The sequence below is a fragment of the Geotrypetes seraphini genome, chromosome 4 (assembly GCF_902459505.1).
Source record: "Geotrypetes seraphini chromosome 4, aGeoSer1.1, whole genome shotgun sequence".
Taxonomy (NCBI): domain Eukaryota; kingdom Metazoa; phylum Chordata; class Amphibia; order Gymnophiona; family Dermophiidae; genus Geotrypetes; species Geotrypetes seraphini.
The window spans coordinates 109,114,610-109,135,841 of NC_047087.1; the positions used below are offsets into that span (position 1 = coordinate 109,114,610).

The 21,232-nt window shown below is 42.8% G+C and overlaps 1 protein-coding gene across 2 annotated transcripts in view; it reads left to right on the forward strand.

The window, feature by feature from the left end:
• Window positions 1-21,232, forward strand: part of POU2F1 (POU class 2 homeobox 1) — a 488,200-nt gene that overhangs the window by 426,631 nt on the left and 40,337 nt on the right. For both annotated transcript variants that reach the window (XM_033941614.1, XM_033941615.1), the window contains exons 15-16: window positions 4,452-4,540; window positions 18,746-19,383. In XM_033941614.1, the coding sequence (XP_033797505.1) occupies window positions 4,452-4,540; window positions 18,746-19,050 (394 nt within the window). In that variant the 3' untranslated portion in view covers window positions 19,051-19,383. The remainder of the gene's footprint in view (window positions 1-4,451; window positions 4,541-18,745; window positions 19,384-21,232) is intronic.

The following is a 21,232-nucleotide window of genomic DNA, read 5'->3' on the forward strand; positions in this document are numbered from 1 at the left end:
TTTGCACATCCAGGGTGGGTGGGGGGGTGTATTATTTATTTAGAGGTATAAATTTCATAATATTCTGTAATATTGATGAGTATAATATAATATCATTACTGTTATAGGTTAAGAAGGGATTTAAAATTTTTATTGTAATATTTCTGATGTTAATAGTGTATTTTCATATAGTTGGGTTTTTTTTTCGATTTTTCAAATGTATACATTGTCAAGTTCAAAATATCAATAAAGAAATTAAAAAAAAAAAAAAGACTGAGCAGAAGTATTCAATGAGTAGTTCGACTTTATCGGAGTCCGATTCTACATAATTACCATCGGGTTTCCTAAGGCGCACTATCCCATCTGTGTTCCTTTTTCTGTCACTAACATACCTGAAAAAGGATTTATCCCCTTTTTTAATATTCTTTGCTAGATTCTCTTCCATCCGAAGTTTGGCATCTCTGACTGCTGTTTTAACAATTCTAGATTTCGTCAGATAGTTTTCTTTAGCTTTTAGTCTTTCTGATTGCTTGTAGGATACAAATGCTCTCTTCTTCTGTTTCACGAGTTCCGAGATCTCCACGGAGAACCATTGAGTTTTATTATTTCTCCGCTGTTTGCTCACTGTTTTTATGTAGAGGTAGGTTGCTTTTAGAGGTAGATTTTAGAGTAGACCACAGTACCTCCACACTATCTGTTGTGTCCTGGTTTTGCAGCGCCTCATAGATGAAATTTCCCATGCTCTTGAAGTTAGTACCCTTAAAGCTAAGGACCTTTGTGGATGTGTTTGATCTAGTGAAACCTTTCCTGAGGTGAAACCACACCATGTTGTGGTCACTGGAAGCCAACGCTTCGCCCACCGAAACCTCTGTGACACTATCTCCGTTGGTGAGTATCAGATCCAGTATCGCTTGATCCCTAGTGGGCTCCATTACCATCTGTTTGAGTAGCGCTCCCCGTATGGAGGTTAGTAGCCTTCTGCTGCTGCTGGTCATAGCGGAAAGTTTGTTCCAGTCTGCATCAGGCATAATGAAGTCTCCCAACAGTACCGTTTCTCCATGCAGTGTGATGGTCTTGATGTCTTCGATTAATTCTATGTCCATGTCATCCTGTTGTCTTTGAGGTCTGTATACAACACCAAGATACAGGCATTTGTCATTTCCCCTGGCCAGGTTCACCCAGAGGAATTCCCCGGTATACTTGACACCTGCGATTCTGGTAACTTTGATGTCCTCTTTGATGTATAGTGCTACCCCTCCTCCTGTTTTGCCCTCTCTGTCTCAACGGAGCAAGTTATATCCTGGTATAGCCATATCCCACCCATGGGAATCTGTGAACCAGGTTTCAGATATTGCCACTACATCTAGGTCTGCATTCCTCACTTCCATCTCTAATTCCAGAATTTTATTGCCCAAACTGTGGGCATTAGTGTACATAGCCCTCCATACCTTATGTTCTCCCAGTCTCCGTGGAGATTTTCCCATTTGAGTTAGTGTGTCTCCTACAGTACTGTCTGCAGTGTGTGTACTTACCTCTGACTCAGAAATGGAGTGGCAACTTACCCTGCCAGGATGATTACTTACCACATCAGTATGAGAGAGGGTACCTTCCCCCAACTAACCTAGTTTAAAGCCCTTTGGAGCAGGCGAGCTAGTTGTCGTCCAAAGACGTTCTTTCCTCTTCTGGTCAGGTGGAGCCAGTCTGGTCCCTGTAGTCCTTGAAGTGCCTTTCCATGGTCCAGGAATCCGAAGTTCATCTCTTTGCACCATCCGTGAAGCGCCGGGCCCACAAGTCTCCCCCACCCCCGACGTCAATTCTGATGTTGGAGGGGAAGTTCCGGGCCAGCCAGGCAGTGATTGGCTGGCCCAGAACTTCCTCTCTGACATCAGAATTGACGTGGGGGTCGGGGAGAAGGCTTGTAGACCTCTGCAGTGGCTGCACGCACCTGGCTTTGTGGCGTTGGGGAAGCAGGGAGAACGCAAAGGCAACGTGGAGTCTATTGTGGAGCCCGGTATGGGCTCTGCAATCAACTCGCATTGCCCTTGCGATCTACTGGTCGATTACGATTGACCTTTAGGTCACCCCTGGTCTAAGGCCTCTATTGCCAGGTGGATTCACATGTCAATTTTGTCGACTTACATTGCTTGTGGCAGGCAATTGCCAGTATCTCTCAAAGCTCATTCAACAAGATGTGTCGCCATTTCATGGGTGTAGTCTCAAGCAATTAATCCAGCTGAGATTTGTAAAGCAGCCATTTGATCATCTCTTCATACTTTCACCAGATTTTACAGAGTGGATGTAGAGACTCGATCCGATGCTGTCTTTGGGGCCTCAGTGTTGGGGGCAGGCTCTTCTGTCCCTCCATAGACATTTTCATTGCTTTGGTACATCACTTTTAGTATTGTTTCCGGATGGGACGTAGCAGAATGGAAGATTAGGTTCTTACCTTTGGTAATCTTCTTTCTGTAAGTCCCTTAAGGAATCAATATGGCCCGCCCTTTGTCTACTCTGTTTTTCAATATCGCCTGCCTATTTCTGTCTCTGATGTTTCTCCTTTCAGGCTTCAGTATCTTCCAGCCAGCAGACATGCCCTGTGGGGAATCCTTCTGTATGGACAAATCCATATCTTTATTGAAGGCTGGTTTCCAATTTGTGCTTGTTGCACATGGCAGGTTGTTCCATGTTCTTACTACACTTCTTCCTCCAAATTTGCGGGGAATGCAGGCGGACCATAGGCGCGAATGTGGAAAAACCGCAAATAACTTTTTATATGTTCGCGTTTTTTAGAAAATGCTGTCGTTTTTATTATTGAAACCGCGAATAACTTTTCTACTGGAGCAGGCAAGCAGCGATTTCAGGGCTTGGAGCAGGCAAGCAGCAATTCCCAGCGATTCAAAGAGAATTTAGGGCAAATAGCAGGCAAGCAACGAGTCCCAGCAATTCAAAGAGAATTTAGGGCAAATAGCAGGCAAGCAGCGATTCCTAGTATTTTCTCCATGCATGCTGGGAAGAAGCCTTTCTCTCTCTGGATGCTGGGAAGCAGCATTTTTCTCAATGCACACTGGGAAGCAGGGAAGCAGCGATTTTGTGGGAGAAAGCATGGAAGCAGCGAATTTGTGGGAGAAAGCATGGAAGCAGTGATTTTCAGAGTTAATGGTAAGCAATGAACTTTATCGGTACAGTAAAAGGAAAAAAAACTTTAACGATGATGTAATTTGGGGGGCAGAGTCAGCAGCCAAAAAATCGCGAATAAGCGAATCCGCAGATACGGAAACCGTGGATATGGAGAGAGAAGTGTATGCTCTTGCCTATATTTCTTGTTACCTGTTTATTAATTGTTCTTTTATATTACAGAACAAAACAGAATGTTGTTGTGTAGCGGGGAGAAACCCCGAACCCCCTTTTTCTGTTCTTTGTTTTAGTGATATTTGGTGACTTTTGACATCACTGCAGGGGGCTCTGTATTCCTCATCCAAGTGGGAGGAGCAGTGGAGAGAAAAGTTGTGGATTTCTGCAAGACCCAGTTCACAGGCTGAGGTGAAACACTTTTAGTATTGATTCTGTAAGGAACATATAGAAAGAAGATTACCAAAGGTACCAAACCTAATCTTCCACTAATTTACGTGTTGTAGGTAAGATAAAGTTATCACTAGAGGGTTAATATAAGTGTAAGGTTTTCAACAGTTCTAAATGATTTTCCTATCAAAGAAGCATAGTATGCTTTTAAAAGCAATCATTAGCTGTTTATATATATATTGATTAGTCTTCCCCACTTAGACCTTGTTTGCGGCTTAAAAGATTTTCTCTAATTCCATTCCAATTTTCTACATTCTTTTAGCAAATAGGTTTCATTTTGTTGCTATATGACTTTCATTCCGTCAGCACTTGGATTCCTAACTCACAGTTCTCCATATGCTCTTCAGCGTATTTTATTACTTTGGTATAATCTGATCGGACCCAGAAGAAGGTTACTCATTACCGAAATACGGACCATGTCGAGCCCATACCATAATTTTATACTGTGTGTTTTATGGATTAATTATTTACTTACGTCGCTTTTATTTGTGAAAACTTTTAATAAACTTTTTCATCAAGACCATCGGTTCCACAGTTTTGTTCTTACTTCATTATACCTTGGCAATTTAATTTTACAAGCAGACTTTCTTTGTTCTAATAGAGCTGTCTTATTTAGAATTTTATCCACTTGTTCTACCCAATCACTTTCTAAATCATGAATTTGTGATACTGTATAGAGTTGCTGGCTGTACTGCATACAAAATATATATATATATATATACTGTATATGGTTACCTCATGCTGCTCTTCTGTGGCAAGCCACTTTTGTTCATTTTTATCAAAGTATTGGGAATGGCTTTGAGAATAATTTTAAAGGAGAAAATCTGTTCTGACATCCATTTTTCTCCCTTATGAATGACATTTTTCTTTTACACATATCTCTTTTCAAATTACAGAGGTGCCTTATTCAGTCTTAATCCAGGGACTCTTGGCAGCGCACTCAGCCCAGCTCTGATGAGCAACAGCACACTAGCAACTATACAAGGTTAGTGCAATACTTGTTTGATTGCCTTTTTTCGTAGTTTGTCATGGATTTATCTTCTCTGGAGTAAAGGCAGGATGAGGCAAGAGCAAAGTTTTCATTGGAGATCCAAGCTGTAGTAGTCTTGAATGAATTGATACATAATATAGTGTGTGACTAGCAAAGTACCTTGGAGTTCAGTTATGCTTCAGTTATGTCACTTCCTGGCCCCGCAAACCAGAAAGTGATTTCAGAGGGGAGCCAGGCCGGTGCTTGCGCTGGCGGGGATTTAAAGAAATAACGAGAGAAGGAGAGCGAAAGCATGGCATGGGTGCAGAGAGGTGTTGGCGTCCCCACCAAGACAGTGCCTGGGGAGGTCCCTCCCCCCACCCTTTACTACACCACTGATCGGCAGGAAAGTTTCCTTGCATGTAAGACTGGTTAAATCCAGTCTTGCAAGGAAACCTTTTGTGCATCGGGGATTGTGTGTGGAAAGAGAGTTCAGCAAGACAAACTGTGATGTGGTAGATGACTGTCATTAGTATTCATTCAGTGAATAATCGGAAACTGAAAAGGAGCAAATGGTAACTTGATTTGGAAATGGTTTAACTTGGAGGAGTTCACAGAGGCATTACTCAGTGCTGACATTTAACAGCTGTACCTAGTGCACACATTAACGGGTTCCCGAGTAAGCTGCAATTTGTGGCCTCTCACTGGAATATTTCACTGTTATGTTCAGAATGCTCAGCCTCAAATCGATTGAAAAGAAATGCTTTGGTCATACCTTAGATTTGGACTCTCCTCTATTCTTATCTCTCCTGTTCAAAAGATTTGGACTCTCCTCTATTCTTATCTCTCCTGTTCAAAGCAAAGACCCTGCACAAATTCCAGTAGAGGCCAGTCATCATACTTAAAGTAGCCTACTGGCCTTGTAAAAACTGGCTCTCCTAGCTCAAAATGCTTGCAGTTTTACCTTCATACAGATTCCAGATGTTTCCATCGCTGATCACTCAAAATGAGGGCTCTTTCCTTCATCCTAGTCTCAAACTGCAAGCCTCCACAATGTAGAAATTGGATAGCATTTAATCTCTAGCCTGGAGCTTTCAACAAGTATTTAAGACCTTTTAGTAGCTGAAAGATACCCATATACTAGATTAGAGGTGTCAAACTCAAATCACATAAGGGGCCGAAATCTAAAACACAGGCTAAGTCGCGGGCCGTATTTTTAATTAAGATACTTACCCCCTCCTTTGCTGACGCACAGTGTGAGCCCTGGCGGTGACGGCTGCTCCAACACTCACAAGACTTCTGTGAGCGTTGGATCAATTGCTGCCGCCGCCAAAACCCACACTCGCGCCAGCAAAGGAGGGGGTTAGTCTTAGTAGAAGTATAGCGATACAACCTCTCCAACCCCACACCGGCTACAAAATAAATAAAAAATATTTTTTCTCTCTTTTAGGTCCTAGTTCACGCTTGCTGTCTAACACCAGCTCTGGCAGGATACACATTTCAAATCTGACATATTGTAATCACAAAATAGAAAATAAAATTATTTTTTTCTACCTTTTGTTGTCTGGTCATTTTGCTTTTAGTCCCAGTTTCTCTTTCTGATTTTGTCTATATTCTAATAATGTTTCCAGTGTCCGATGTCCATTTTGTTCTCCTCTTCTCTCTTGCTCCAGTCCCTGTCTCTAACATATTGATTTTTCCTTTCAACTTTTCTCCTTTTTTTCTTTTCTGCTTCTGTCCACTCAAATCTCACCCTCTTTCTCATCCTCCTCCTTCAATTTTCAGCTACCTATCAATTTTCCATTTCCAGATCCAATTTCTCTCCCTTCCTCTTCCCAACTGCCCCCATCCCATCTCTCCCCCTGTCTGCCTCCGTCCCCCCAGGTCCACCATTTCTCCCTTTCTCTTCCCAACGGTTCTCCCTTCAAGTATCTTTTTCCCTCTTTCTCCACACTACCACAGGCCCAATCTCTCTCCCTTCATCTCGCTCTCTTCACAGCCCAGCATGCCTTTCCCTCCAGCACCGGTCCCTCTCTCCTCACAGCCCAGCTTGCCTTTCCCTTCAGCACCGATCTCCCTCTCCTCACAGCCCGGCGTGTCTTTCCCTCCAGCGCCGGTCCGATGTCACCGCCAAGCCGAGGAGTCTGCCAGCCTTAGTGATCCAGCAGTGTTGTACGTGGCTCCCCCCTCCTGCTTTTTGCCTGCAATGGTCTGTCTCCAATGACGCGCAACTTCCTGTTTCCATCCGTGTGGACCGCGGCAGACGGAAGGCAGGAAGGGGAGCCACGGACAACACTGCCGAATTGCTGCCAAAGCCAGCAAACTTTCCGGGGTTATGGTGATGTCGGACCAACATGGAAGTGAGGACACACTGGGCTGTGAGAAGGGGAAGTTCAGGAGCATTACCAAGGGCCACATAAAAAGGCCAGGCGGGCCAGATTCAGCCCGCGGGCCTTGTGTTTGACACATGTGTATTAGATAGTCATTACATCATTGAGTAGAAAAGGTTTTCAATCTGCTGTTTTATGAATGGGCCTGATCCTAAACATTTATTTCTTGATAGCATACTATTTATACTGTCTTTAATGTTTGTCTCTAGACATTTTCCATAGTACATCTTGGAAGTATCTCAGCTTACGGTATTATATCTCAATTGATAGGTTTCTGGTACTTGCTAGTGCTGTTAATTTTTTGATTCATGAAAGGGCTTCATTACTTCAAATCACCATTAAAAAAGCCTCCTCTACATCGAGAGACATCAACATTGTCCTTACATCCCTAATGAAGACACTGTTTTAAGTCAATGGAGTATTTTTCCTAGAAGGTATTCTTTCCTGTATCAATGATGTCTGCTGGAAGAATGTGACATTAACACTAACATGTGCATTTCTAGTGCAATAGGTATGTCATTCTAGACAGTAGGGTATTCTCTCCATGCCTGTGAGCCATGCAGAAGGAGTCTACTCCAGGTTTTCAATTCCATCTCCTTCTCCAGAGGGCTCTGCTGCCCTCTTCAGTTTTTCCTTGTGCATTCAAGCCAGAAAGTGTCTTTCTGATCAGCTCTGTATATTTCTTTATTCTAGTGAAACTCCATTCCTGAACGTGTGGGTATTCAATCCCTTCTTGCGAGAATTCTTGTAGGGAGCATCATTAGCATTTTTTTTTTGCTCCACCTCCCATCCCTCTGTTATCTCTCTACAAGCACGATGATAGGAGCCTGTCTTTTCTACTCATATTTTTTTTTTTAAATGATAATTCAGTTTTTGGACCATTTGCAAGGGTTTTTGGTGCTGCAGAGGAGATCCCACTCTTGGAATATCTCTGGCTGTGGAAGATCACAGACTCTGAGATCAAGAGTCTGCTTCCAAGGGGCGGACTGCTTTGCAGGGCACCAATTTGGGCAGCCTGCACTACAGTTCGGGGGCTCAGGGACCAATTCCTTGGGAGCAAAGCTCACCCCAGCTTCATCTGCAACGGGCTTGACCAATTCCTTGGGAGCAAAGCTCACCCCAGCTTCATCCGCAACGGGCTTGAACAAAGGTTGACTCCATGGTGGTTTTTCCAGGATTAGGGCTGACTGTTTCCTCCCCCCCCCCCCCCCTATTTGCATGCATGAGCTCCGGTGGAGCTTGAGGTCTCCATCCAGTTCATTGGGTATTGGGTCCGAGAAGCATGGTACAGTGAGTAACAGGCTGACAGCCTTAGAAACAAAACCAGGGGGGAGATGTAAAATCAATTTTGGGGGGTTCTGGGGTTAGAGTCAAGTTCCCTCACCTCTAAAATTCAAAACTCGCTAGTTTTTAGATCCCAGTGTAACTCCCCCTGGCCATTTTTGGTGCTAAAATCGCTGCCAAGGTGGCCATCTTAGATTTTTCAATTTGAAAATAAAAGCCTCTATCTGCCTCAAAACACCTTGATTTTGCATTACCAGGTGTGATGTACTCCTCAGGCCAGGATATTGTGGATTTATGCCAAATTTGCAATGGATGGCGGTCTGAGGATTGTCCATGTCCCACATGGCACATTTCCCTGCTTTTTCTACCCAGTCTCTCCATTTGAGACAAATTAATCTACTTCCATCAATGTTGAACTCTTATAACAACAGACCAGGGGTGCTTTGGGGCATCACTCAAGGCTATGCCTTACACTTGATCAAAAACTTCCAAACCACCTACCAAAAGAGCCTCCTTTCAAATCTTTCCAGAAGACCCTCCTTCACAAAGAACTCTCAGCCCTTCTCCAGCTAAACACAATAGAAACTGTTCCTCTGCAGAAAAGGGTCTTGTGGTTCTACTCAAAGTATTTCCTGATACCAAAAAAGACTGGAGGCCCTCGGCTAATTCTAGACCTTTGGGACCTCAACAAATATTTGTTGAAGGATGGGTTTTGCATGGTCTCTCTAGGAACCCTTCTATCTCTACTGGAAAAAAGGCAATTGACTTGTTCTCTGGATCTTACAGGCCTACACTTGCATATCCATCCTACCTGCTCACAGAAAGTATCTTCACTTTTGCATTAGATTTCAACATTTCCAATACAAAGTCTTACCCTTCAGACCAACTTCAGCCCTAGTGTCTTCATGAAATGCCTAGCAGTAGTGGTGGCAACCCTTCGCACATGGGAGTTTAAGGTATTTCCCTACTTAGATAACTGGTTGATCATAGCAAACAGCTCAGCATGCCATCCTTTGGGCAATTCATCTTTTGGAGCTGCTCGGATTTGGCATCAACTACCAAAAAGTTACATCTGCACCCTTATCAAAGTAACAGTAAATGATGGCAGATAAAGACCTGCGCACTCCATTGAGTCTGCCCAGTGGTCTCATACTCATCTAGTAATTATTCATTTTACTTGCTAAATTAGACCTTCTGACTCCTATACATCCAGGTTTCTTGCTCTAACATCCTTGTATGACCTCCAGCTGTGCTCCACTTCCCTCTACTCACCAGAAAGGCCACTGCCTTTACCTTGTCCTCTCCTCCAACTGCTCTATCACCAAATTCTGCACCTCAAACCTTACCATCTCCGACCATGAGATGTTAACCTTCATGACTCATCACCCTCCTTACCAACACCGACCGATCACTACCCGTACGTTTAGGAACTTTCAGGCTATTGACCCTGACATGCTCTCTACCACCATCTCATCTCTCCTTTCTACTACTATGTTGAACGAATCTTCCGATGAAGCCGTCCTCTCCTATAACTCCATTCTCTCATCTTCTTTCAATACCCTTACCTTCCCATCCTGTAAGACGTGCCAAACCCCAGCCTTGGTTGACCCCCAAAATCCGTTACCTGCGCTCCTGTGCCCGAACTGCTGAACATCTTTGGCTTAAATCCCGCAAACTTGCTGACTTCGTCCATTACAAATTCATGCTGACGTCCTTCCAATCTACCTTCTCGCTTGCCAAACAGGACTACTACAACCATTTAACTAACTTTTTTAGTGCCAACCCTCGCCATCTCTTTGCCACACTCATCTCTCTACTCAAATTGCTCTCGCCTCCCACTACCTCTTCACTGTCCCCCCAGACGATGGCAGTTCTTCCATGACAAGATTCACAAGATCCACCTTGAATTCTCAACAATGTTGCCTCCTCCGCCGCCCCTTCCGACTGTCCACTCTGTCGACCTCCCTTCGACAACCCTTATGACCCTTTCTTCCTTTGCTGAAGTTACGGAAGAGGAAACTGCTCACCTTCTCTCCTCCTCCAAACCCACCACCTTGTTCCTCTGATCCGATTCCTACCTGTCTACTCGGATCCATCGCTCCCGCTGTGATCCTCCCCATCTGTCACATCCTCAACCTTTCGCTCTCCACTGCTACAGTTCCTGATGTCTTCAAACATGCTGTAGTTACACCCCCTCCTTAAAAAGCCCTTACTAGACCCTACATCCCCATCCAACTGCCCTATCTCCCTCCTCCCCTTCTTATCCAAACTACTCAAATATGCCATTCACCAACGTTGCCTGGACTTCTTTCTTCTCATAATATTCTTGATCCGCTTCAATCGGGCTTTCGCCCTCTCCACTCTATGGAAACTGCCCTTGCTAAAGTCTCTAATGACTTTGGCCAAATCCAATGGTCTCTACTCATTCTTCTTGATCTGTCTGCTGCCTTTGACACTGTTGATCACCACCTCCTTCTCAACACATTGTCCTCACTGGGATTCTGGGGTTCTGCTCTCTCCTGGTTTTCTTCCTATCTCTCTTGTCGTACCTTCAGCGTATGTTATGGTGGATCCTCCACCGCCGCCATCCTGCTGTCAATTGGCGTACCCCAAGGATCTTTCCTGAGCCCTCCTCTTTTCCCTATATACCCTCTCTCTTGGTACACTGATCTTCTCTCATGGTTTTCAGTATCACCTCTATGTTGACGACTCCCAGATCTACTTCTCCACACTGGATATCTCTGCGAGAGTTCAGGCCCAAATTTTAGCCTGCCTGTCCAACATTGCCGTTTGGATGTCTCGCCACCATCTCAAACTGAATATGGCTAAAACTGAACTCCTTAAAAGCAAACTCATCTAGTAATTATTCATTTTATTTGCTAAGCTCCTCTATTAGATGTCCTCCCCTTCCCTCCATCCCTCCCACAATAAGCAATACCTGCATTCAGATGATATGAATGTGGAGTTCATAGGGGCTCTCTCGGATACTATTCATAGTTGAGCTTTTCTATCAAAACAGAGAGTGGACAGTCTCATTTACCTGTGTCAAGCAGTCTTCTCCCTTTAACACAACTTCCACATGTCAGATGTTATGTCTTCTTAGTCACATGATATCCACGGTACATGTCACTCTTTTGGCACATCTTCACCTCAGAGTTCTACAATGGACCCTGTCAACCTAATGTTCTCAAGGCAAGGGGCATATCTGTCTGCTATAATCCAAGTTACCTCGGATCTTTCACACTCTCTGGTGGTGGATGATTTCTCACAATCTCACTCGAGGTCTTCCCTTATAGACCCTACCCAACCACAGATGCTTCAATGTTAGGATGGGGAGCCCATCTAAACAGTCTTCACACTCAAGGAGTATGGTCCCGCCATAAATAAACCCACCATGTCAATCTGCTCTCAAAACACTCCAGGACTGTCTATTCCAGTAGGTAGTCCTTGTTCATACAGACAATCAAGTTGCCATGTTATACTTGAACAAATAAGGAGGCACAGGATCTTACTCCCTTTGCATGAAAGCAATAGAGATTTGGAATTGGGCAACTGCTTGCGGCATACTTCTCATAGCAGTTTACTTATTGGGAAAGCAGAATGTCTTGGCATACAAATTGAGCAGACTTCTTCAGCCTCATGAATGGTCTTTCAGCACATCCGTCTTACATCAGTTTTTCTCCAAATGGGGAATACCAGAATAGGTCTCTTTGCTTCCCCCATCAACAACAAACTTCCAAGATTCTGCTCCAGACTATGTACCCCCAATCGCATAGCATTGGATTTCTCCCTCATTCATTGGAGGGGACAGATTCCTTTACACATTTCCTCTGATATCTCTTATTGGGGAAAATTCTATTCATACTTCACCAAAATTGAGGCATCTTGATACTCATAGCATCACATTGTCCATACCAGGTTTTGGTTTCCATTCCTTCTGTAGCACTCAACTAAGAAACCATGCAAGTTACAACTGTTTCCAACACTGCTGATGCAGAAAGAGGGATTGCTCCTTCACTCCAAACCCCTCTTGTTAATACTAACAGTGTGGGTTTTTTTCACCAACCAAGTAAATATTTTCTCCCTCTTGATTGCCATATCTGCTGTCATTGAAGCATCTAGAAAAGCTTCCTCTCAGCACTATTACCACTTCAAATGGATGAGACTTTTCTTCCTGATGTGCATTGCATTCTCTGGAACCTGTCTAAAAATCAGTTCAGTTTGAGTACATCTATATGCTACGAGCTAGTGTGTTTTACTCTCCCTTGGACAAGAAATCTCTGTCTATACATCCCTTGAAAGCCCATTTTATGAACAGCTTATTCTACATGAAACCACTGATCAAGCCTCTACTTGTTGCTTGGGATCTTAACGTGGTACTCTCTGCTCTTATAAAGTCTCCCTTTGAACCGCTTGCATCTTACTCTTTCAAACCTTTCACTTGGAATGTTGTTTTTCTCATTGCCCTTACCTCTTCACACCGTGTGAATGAACTTCAAGCATTTGTGTCTAATTCTCCCTACCCAAGATTCTACATGACAAAGAGTAGTGCTTCGAACTCATCCAAAATTGTCTCAGAATTCCACCTCAACCAATCCTTCATAGAGAATCCTCCCAACTCTTTCTGACTTTTGAGCCTAACAGACTTAGAGTTCCTGTTACCAAGAGAACCATCTCCAGTTGACTAGAGGACTGTATCTCTGCATATTCTCAGGCTTGGTTGAAGCTACAGGGCTATATAATAGCCCACATTTTCCAAATTATGGCTACCTCGGTGCTCATTTCTGCTCTGCATCTATTGACATCTGCAAAGCAACTACTTGGTCCTTAATCCATACCTTTACTTTTCACTACTGTTTGGAACAAAACTCCAGAAAAGGCAGTCAGTTTGTACAAGCAGTAATTCAGAATCTTTTTAATTTTTGTGCACCAACTTTCCCTCTGATCCTCTTGGGTTTTGCCAGGCTCATGTTTATATATTCATTATCTTCGTTCAGAGTCATGATCCTAGGAGTCCCACATATGATAATGTAATTCCTGGTTGTCTTTGGAGAAAGCAAAGATACTTACCTATAGCAGGTGTTCTCCGAGGGCAGCAGGCATATATTCTCACAACCAGCCCACCTCCCCTAGGTAGCTTCTTAGCTTTGTTACTGAACTGATGGTCCTGCGAGCCAACGTCAGGTGGGAAGGCATTGGCAAACGCGCAATATGCGAAACGGATTGGGACTTGTATGCTGCCTTTTTGTAGTTTTTACAACCACACTCAAAGCGGTTCAGGTACTTCAAGCATTTTCCCTATCTGTCCCGGTGGCCTCACAATCTATCTAATGTACCTCGTGCAGTGGAAGATTAAATGACTTGCCCAGAATCACAAGGAGCAGCACGGGGTTTGAACCCACAACCTCAGGATGCTGAGGCTGTAGCTCTAACCACTATGCCACATGCTCCTCCATATGGGCACTGCCTAAAGATTTAAAGTGACAGTGCACTTGGTAGTGTCCATACCAGGAGAATATATGCCTGCTGTCATTGGAGAACACATGCTACAATTAAGTATTTTTGCTGGGGTTTTTTTTTTAATTGTGAGCCTTTCAGGAACAGGACTTTACTTTCTGTGATTTCCCTTACTCCATTCATTGGAGAGCTTCTCAATTGGAGCACCTCTCTGTAACCTGGATGTGCCAAGTATTTGGTTTAAATACCTTTCCCTTATGCACTCAGAGTTAGACGTTCATCTTTTGGTCTTTCTAGTCCTGCCCAAATCACACCCCCTTGCCATATGGACATAGAGCAGTTTCAGCCATCCTATATCCTGGCTTTATAAAATTGGCATTTGGACATCTGTGTGATATAGATGTCTAAATGCTGATTTTCAGACATCTAGAACATAAATACAGCTTCTAAAATAAGCTTCTTAGTGTAATAAATGTTAGGGATGGGTACTGTTAATTCGATTAATTTGTTAAAATTTTAACTACAATTAAATTTTTTAAAACTCTGACCAAAATTTTTGACTCCCCTCTATTGTCCAGCATTATTTTCTCTCCTCTTGCCTAACCCGCTGTCCAGCGTCTCTTCTCCCACTTCTCCGTATTTACTTAACAGGCCTGGCTCAGCTCTTTATAAGGTCGTTGGCAGAGGCAGCAATTCTCTTACACTGTCTGCAGCTGATGTGGAAGCTTTCTCCCTGCTGTGTCCTGCTCCTCCCTGACATAACTTTGTTTGCCTTTGCAAGCTTTAACTAATTGTGCAGTTAAAATTTTTAATCATTGCAACAAATGTTTTGTTTACAGCTGTCTTGAGCTTCTTGGCAAGTTTGCAATACACAACTATTGCAAAGATAGGTGAAAATGTTGATGTGCTTCATAACAATTGAAGGAAATTATGATGTATGTCCAGATAAGATGCACACAAAAAGTACATCTGCACTTGTTGTGGTATCCTTCCTCTGCTTAAGAAAAATCCAAAGATTCCAATCAAGGCTAGAAGTGTGTAATTTCATGACAAGCTAAAGATTCTGATGTGCCCAAAAATTATGCCTAATTTTGTGTGTTTAATCAGGACTTTCCTACAAAACTCATTCTTATATCTAAAAGTGATCCATTTGTTAAAGAAATTCTGACCAATAACTGATTTTGTACTGAAGTCGTAAAATGTATTTGTGTAAGATCAATGTTAATTTCTGCTGATTTATTGATGAATGGACAAGAGAAAGTTGAACTGTATGTTCTTAATGGATTTGTTTATACTAATCCATTAAGAATTAGTTTTCTGCTGGGCTGGCATAGTATAGTTATTACTAATTTATCTTTTAAAGCACACATGCAGTGGATGAAACTGTTGGCTCAAACCGATTTGCAATGTAGGTATAAAAAAAGGTGGTGTGAAATAACAAGCTACCAGTTCCTTTGTCATATGTCTATTAGCCCAAATATTTTAGAACAGAATTGTCTGCCATCAGGTACAATTAAAACAAACAGACTTGGACAGCATACATACATATAACTACCTAAAAAGAAAAAGGACATAAGAATAAAGCAAAATCAAAGCATATATATAAAAAAGGGAAATAAATCATGTAAGAGTGCTAATGAAAAGGAAAAAGCAGCCATAGATAGACTTCTTTTACATAGCCTATATAAAATTGTGGCCCACAGATTCATATTGTGATAACTGAATAGCTAATATATAGCATCTGTTGCCTTGTAGTATATACTAGACCAGTGGTCTCAAACTCGTGGCCCGCCAGGTACTATTTTGAGGCCCTCGGTATGTTGCCATTCTTCTGGAATGTTGCCCGCCTCACGGCTGTAACCTCACACAAGCACTTTCCTGCATCTGTACCCGATTGTGAGGTAGAGTGGAGAGGACAATCGCGTACAGACGCAGGAAAGTGCTTGCATGAGGTTACAGCGGTGAGGCGGGCAACATTCCAGAACGTAAGGTAACCATTGGAGGCAGTGCAGCTTGTGTGTATTTATGTAATCTCGTGAAATTCGGCACCTCTCCTGGCAGTGACTGCTTGATGTAAGATGGCAGTTGTGTCTGGTGCTAGAGGAGGTGAGAGCTGAAGGCGGTTGCAGACATAACCACTGGACACTTAGGCCCTGATTCTCCAAAAGTGCGTCCCGATTTTAGGCAGCTGTAGGCGTCCTACAGCTGTCTAATCAGCCAATCGGGATGCACGTTTTAAAAAAAAAAAATGCTCCCCAGGCAGGCCGCCTATATTGAAGGCAAGGCCCGCAAGACACCTAGGCCCTGATTCTGTATAGGACGCCCAGGAGAGGCGTCCTATTCAGAATCGGCCTACACTAAAACCCCGATTCTGTAACCGGCGTCCATGTTACTGACGCTGGTTAGAGAATCGGGTTAGATTAGACACGGCCCGCTACACTTATCGCGGCAAGGGATCTCTCTGCTGCTATAAGTATAGCGGGCCGCGGCCTGTCCGATCGGATGCCCCCCCCCCCTCCGACACTACCGACCGCCCCCCCCCCACATTACCCCCCGACACATCTCCCTCCCACCCCGACAATACCGATTGCTGGCAGGAGGGTGTCCAATCCCTCCTGCCTGAAGACGCACCCCCCCCCCCCCGCCCTCCCGGCGCTAACAACCCCCAAACCTCCAAACTAACCTGTTCTTCAAGCCAGACGGTTCTTGCCCGTCCAGCCTGTAGGCCCGCCTGGTCGAAATGAGGCGGGCTCGCCCCTTCCCGGCCCATCCCGCCGAAGCCTAAGGCCTGATTGGCCCAGGCTCTAGAAGCCTGGACCAATCAGGCCTTGGGCATAGCGGGTCTGCCCATCCCCACTTAATCTAAGGCCTGATTGGCCCTTAGGCGAGCTTAGGCATCTTGCGGGTCTCCCTAGGCTCCCGGAGGCGCCTTCAGGCCTGCCTGGGGAGCATTTTTTTTTTTTTTTAAACGTGCATCCTGATTGGCTGATTAGACAGCTGTAGGACGCCTACAGCTGCCTAAAATCGGGATGCACTTTTGGAGAATCAGGGCGTTAAGGCACAAGTTTCCCAGGCACAAGTCGGATATTGAGTCTCCTCTTTACAAAAAGGCCTAGAGGACTACACCAAAATCTTGTCTCTTGCAGTTGATACTTTAGAATCTAAATCACAATTTTGCATGAGGTAAAACTCTTTATAGTTTATAAATCTTTCCTTAATTGCTTCTGATAATTTCAGCTATACACAGCTGAAAACAGTGCAACATGGAGAAAGTGAAAAACTATCTAAACTTCACTTTCTGCATGTTGCACTGCTTTCAGCTGTGTATAGCTGAAATTATCAGAAGCAATTAGGGAAAGATTTATAAACAATAATGAGTTTTACCTCATGCAAAGTTGTCATTTCTTTAATAAGACATTAACTATTTTTTTCTGTGGCCCTCCAAGTACCTACCCAAGTACCTATCCAAAATGTGGCCCTGCAAAGGGTTTGAGTTTGAGACTGTGGTACTAGACCCACTTAAAATTGTATGATGAGCCCAATATGCATCACATTAAGGAGATTGTGTTCTAATGGTCCTCTGTTTGAAGTGATGAGTCAGAGGGCTGTACTTCAGGCCTCCTGTGAGACTTTTGTGTTTCTTCTTGATGATGATTATGATTTATCACCCCCTTTTTGTCATTAATATGGAGTCTTGCATTATATAATCGGTGGTTTTAATGACTTTGTCTTATTTACCCCTACAGTTTGCATATCGGACTCACTATATAACCTTAAGTGGATCTGGTATATCCTAAAAGGCAGCAGGTGTTTTTGTATTAGCTATTCAGTTATCATAATTTGAATGTGTATGCCGCAATTTTATAAAGAACTTCTGTTATCTGCCTTTTCTTTTTTCCTTTTTACTTATTTTTAAAAGCACACCTGTGTGATTTATTGATTTACTTTTTTTGATATGTTTTGTCGTTATTCTGTTCCAATGTCCTTTCCTTTTAGGTGGTTATGTGTATATATGCTTTCTAGGACTAACAGAGAGAAGAAGAGCACAGAATCACAGTTCAGTGCAGTCCCTTTCCCCCAACTGAAACTGAGTATTGCAGCATGTCAGGCTGACACACATATGATTAAGGAACTGGATGCTTGTATTTCTCAAAAACTTAAGGAGTTATTTAAGTATAATTACTTGTGTTGAAAACTAAATACTGAAAACTCTCCACAAGTTAATAGTCACACGTTATTTATACATGTAAAATACTACAATGAATAATAAAGTGCCAAAGTGCTAATAAAGTGCTCAGTCACCAACCGAAAAGTGCAAAAGGTACTATTAAAAGTACAAGCGCCGGTTGTATCGAGGGACCATCATAGTACCATTAGCGTCCTTCAGTCAGCCTTCACTATCAAGGATAACTTACTAAAAAGTGTTCACAAGAATGTAATCAATGAACCACTTATCTGATAAGTGAAGTGGGAAGGCAGTGAAATACGAGATCCTGTGCTTGTATCAATTCCACTATCACCCTTAGTCGCCTTAAACGGCCCCCATGTTCTTGTAACCAACATAAAAGCCTCCCTTCGACTCGAGTTTCGCAATAGCATCGTCAGGATGGGGGCACTGTGAAAAATATATAAATAAACATACAATCAAATCACTCTAGCTTTCTGGTTAAAAACATTTTAATATACTAGTAAGTTACCCTTGATAGTGAAGGCTGGCTGATGGACGCTAATGGTGCTATGATGGTCCCTCAATACAACCGGCGCTTGTACTTTTATTAGTACCTTTTGTACTTTTCGGTTGGTGACTGAGCACTTTATTAGCACTTTTGCACTTTATTATTCATTGTAGTATTTTACATGTATAAATAATGTGTGAATATTAACTTGTGGAGAGTTTTCAGTGAATGTATTTCTCACCACCTGTTTTAAACCAATACTTTAAAAAAATTGGCTTGAGCCAAAGCTTCATCAGCTGCTTATGTGTTCTATTTGCTCCTGCTATTGCTGGCATTTGCCTAATAAAGTAATGTATCATTTGCCATTATAATTTGTCTTCATATTTCATTTTTTTTTCTTCTCACTTTTTCAGCTCTTGCATCTGGTGGATCTCTTCCAATAACATCACTGGATGCAACTGGGAACCTTGTCTTTGCTAACGCTGGGGGGACTCCCAATATTGTGACTGCCCCACTGTTCCTGAATCATCAGAACCTTTCTTTGCTCACCAGCAACCCTGTTAGCCTGGTCTCTGCAGCTGCAGCTTCCGCGGGGGCTACTGGACCTATCGCCAGCCTTCATTCCACCTCAGCTGAGTCCATCCAGAACTCTCTTTTTACAGTGGCCTCCACCAGTGGGGCTGCTTCTACCACCACCACTGCCTCCAAGGCACAGTGAGATGAGGCAAGCTGAGCTGGCCAACTAGCCAAATCCAGTCTGCAGTATGTCTGTCTGGCTGCCAGCTGGTCATTAACTGCACATGTGGTCAGCTTCCTCTAGGTGTGCTGCTGAGGTGGAGGGCAGTCGAGGGAGAAAGAAAGGAAGAAATAATAAACGGACACTTGCCTAATTTTATAACAGACATTCTCTTTTCAGGATCGCTTCACTGACTGGAGAACTTTCTAACCAAAAATGTAAAAAAACAAAATACAAAACAAAACAAAAAATATATATATAAAAAAGTGAAGGGACTACTTCTCATTTCCAGCAGTTGCAAGGACAAGATAAAAGGTTGGTTATTCAAAATCAAACATAGGAAGGGAATTTTGATTTGGTCTCAATGTCTCTTATTTTATTCTCTTATATTTTTTAACTATCATTTTTAGGTCTGTTGTACAGGCCAGTATGTCGTAAAAGATGTTTATAATTGTGTCGAGGTTCCTTTCTTATCTGGTACAATTTTAGGCAGGCCTGTGTCACTAGTGTATCTTTTTATTATTTTTTTTAATAATTTGGATGGATTTCTTTTTGATTCCAAATCACTTGGAGTGGACACACAGAATTTTGTTTTGTTTTTCTGAAATTTGCTGGGAAACTTTCCTCCCTCTTTCTCCTTTTCCCTATGATAACCTTCTGTAATCGCATGAAGAGTGGGGTGGTTCTGTTTAATTTTATAGTGCAAGAAGCATAGCTGTGAAATGGTGGAGGATGTGTGCAAAACTTCCTAAGCCCAAGCTAGACTCCCCTTTAATGGCACTTTTACTTGGAAGCAGGGTGACCTATTCACTAGAAAAGGGCTGGTCAGCTTTTGCTTGATTTTTTTTTTTTTTTTAATTGTTTTAAAGAAAATGCTTGAACTTTTGTCTTGATGCATTCTTGTTGAAATCCTATATTTCCTGTGTATGGTAGCCTGGAAATTTCATAAACAGCAACAAAATGCACTGGTAAATAAGTTTAGAAGTAAATACAAAATTGACATGCTTGTCTCTGATGCTCACCCCAGAAGAGGAGAAAGGAAGAGCACAGAATCGCAATGCAGTCACCTGTCCCTTTTCCCTAACTGAAATTGAGTATTGCAGAGTGTTTCTGCCTTCTCATTTTCCCTCAAACTCCCCCCCCCCCAACCATCCCTCCAAACATGCATATCTTCGCTGTTTCTGATGACTCCTTTTTGAGAAAATTTCAAAGGGTATTTTTTGTTTTGGGGTTTTCTCCTCCCCCTTTTTAATGAAATGTAATGGTAGATGCCAATATCAATAATATCTGTGTGCACCTGCCCTAGAGAACAGAAAACAAATACCCGCCTTACAGCTTTAAAACATTTTTAAAGTTGTTATTAAGGGAAAGGGATTTGGTCCTGTATTACAACCACACTCAAAGCAGTTTACATAATAGGTACTTTAAGCATTTTCCTTATCTGCCCTGGGGCAGTGGAGGATTAAGTGACTTGCCCAGAGTCACAGGAGCAGTGCAGGGTTTGAACCCACAACCTGAGGCTGTAGCTCTAACAACTACATCATACTCCTCTATTAACATTTTATTGTTGATTCTTCTTCCCCATAATGTACTTTTCAACTGCTGGAGATGCTGCAAAGCTAGTTTACACAGGAAGTCATCCATGGAGTCAGCCTTATTGCTTTGCTGTGTCTGCCACCTCCTTGCCATAGTCCAGTAGCAACTGGCATTGATTTCCCTAGTGCCAAAGAGCACAACTCCCTTCTCTCTTTGCTCCCTTGAGTGTTGCACACATCCTCCAGGTTTTACCTATTTGAGCTGTGAATGTATCTTGCTGGATACCAATGGCAATAAGCGTCTTTGTCTTGAATGCTCACAGTGGCCAGCCCTAGACTCTGTCTGTAATTTCCTAGTAATTGGGTCAGGGAATGGTCATTAGAAGAGAGAGACTTGATGAATTAGGTAGGAAAGCAAATAAGACAATTCAAATACTGGATCTCTTTGTTTTTCTACCAATACATTGTCGGAACCAAAAATGTTGAGAGAAATGAACTGAATCACTGCTGTGCACATCTCCCAAAATGTTTCCCCATTTGTCACACAGAGAGGGTTTCTGCATTGAATCTGATAAATTCTCCTATAGACAGATACAGAAATACTGTTCAGGCTGGTTGATGCTAAGGGA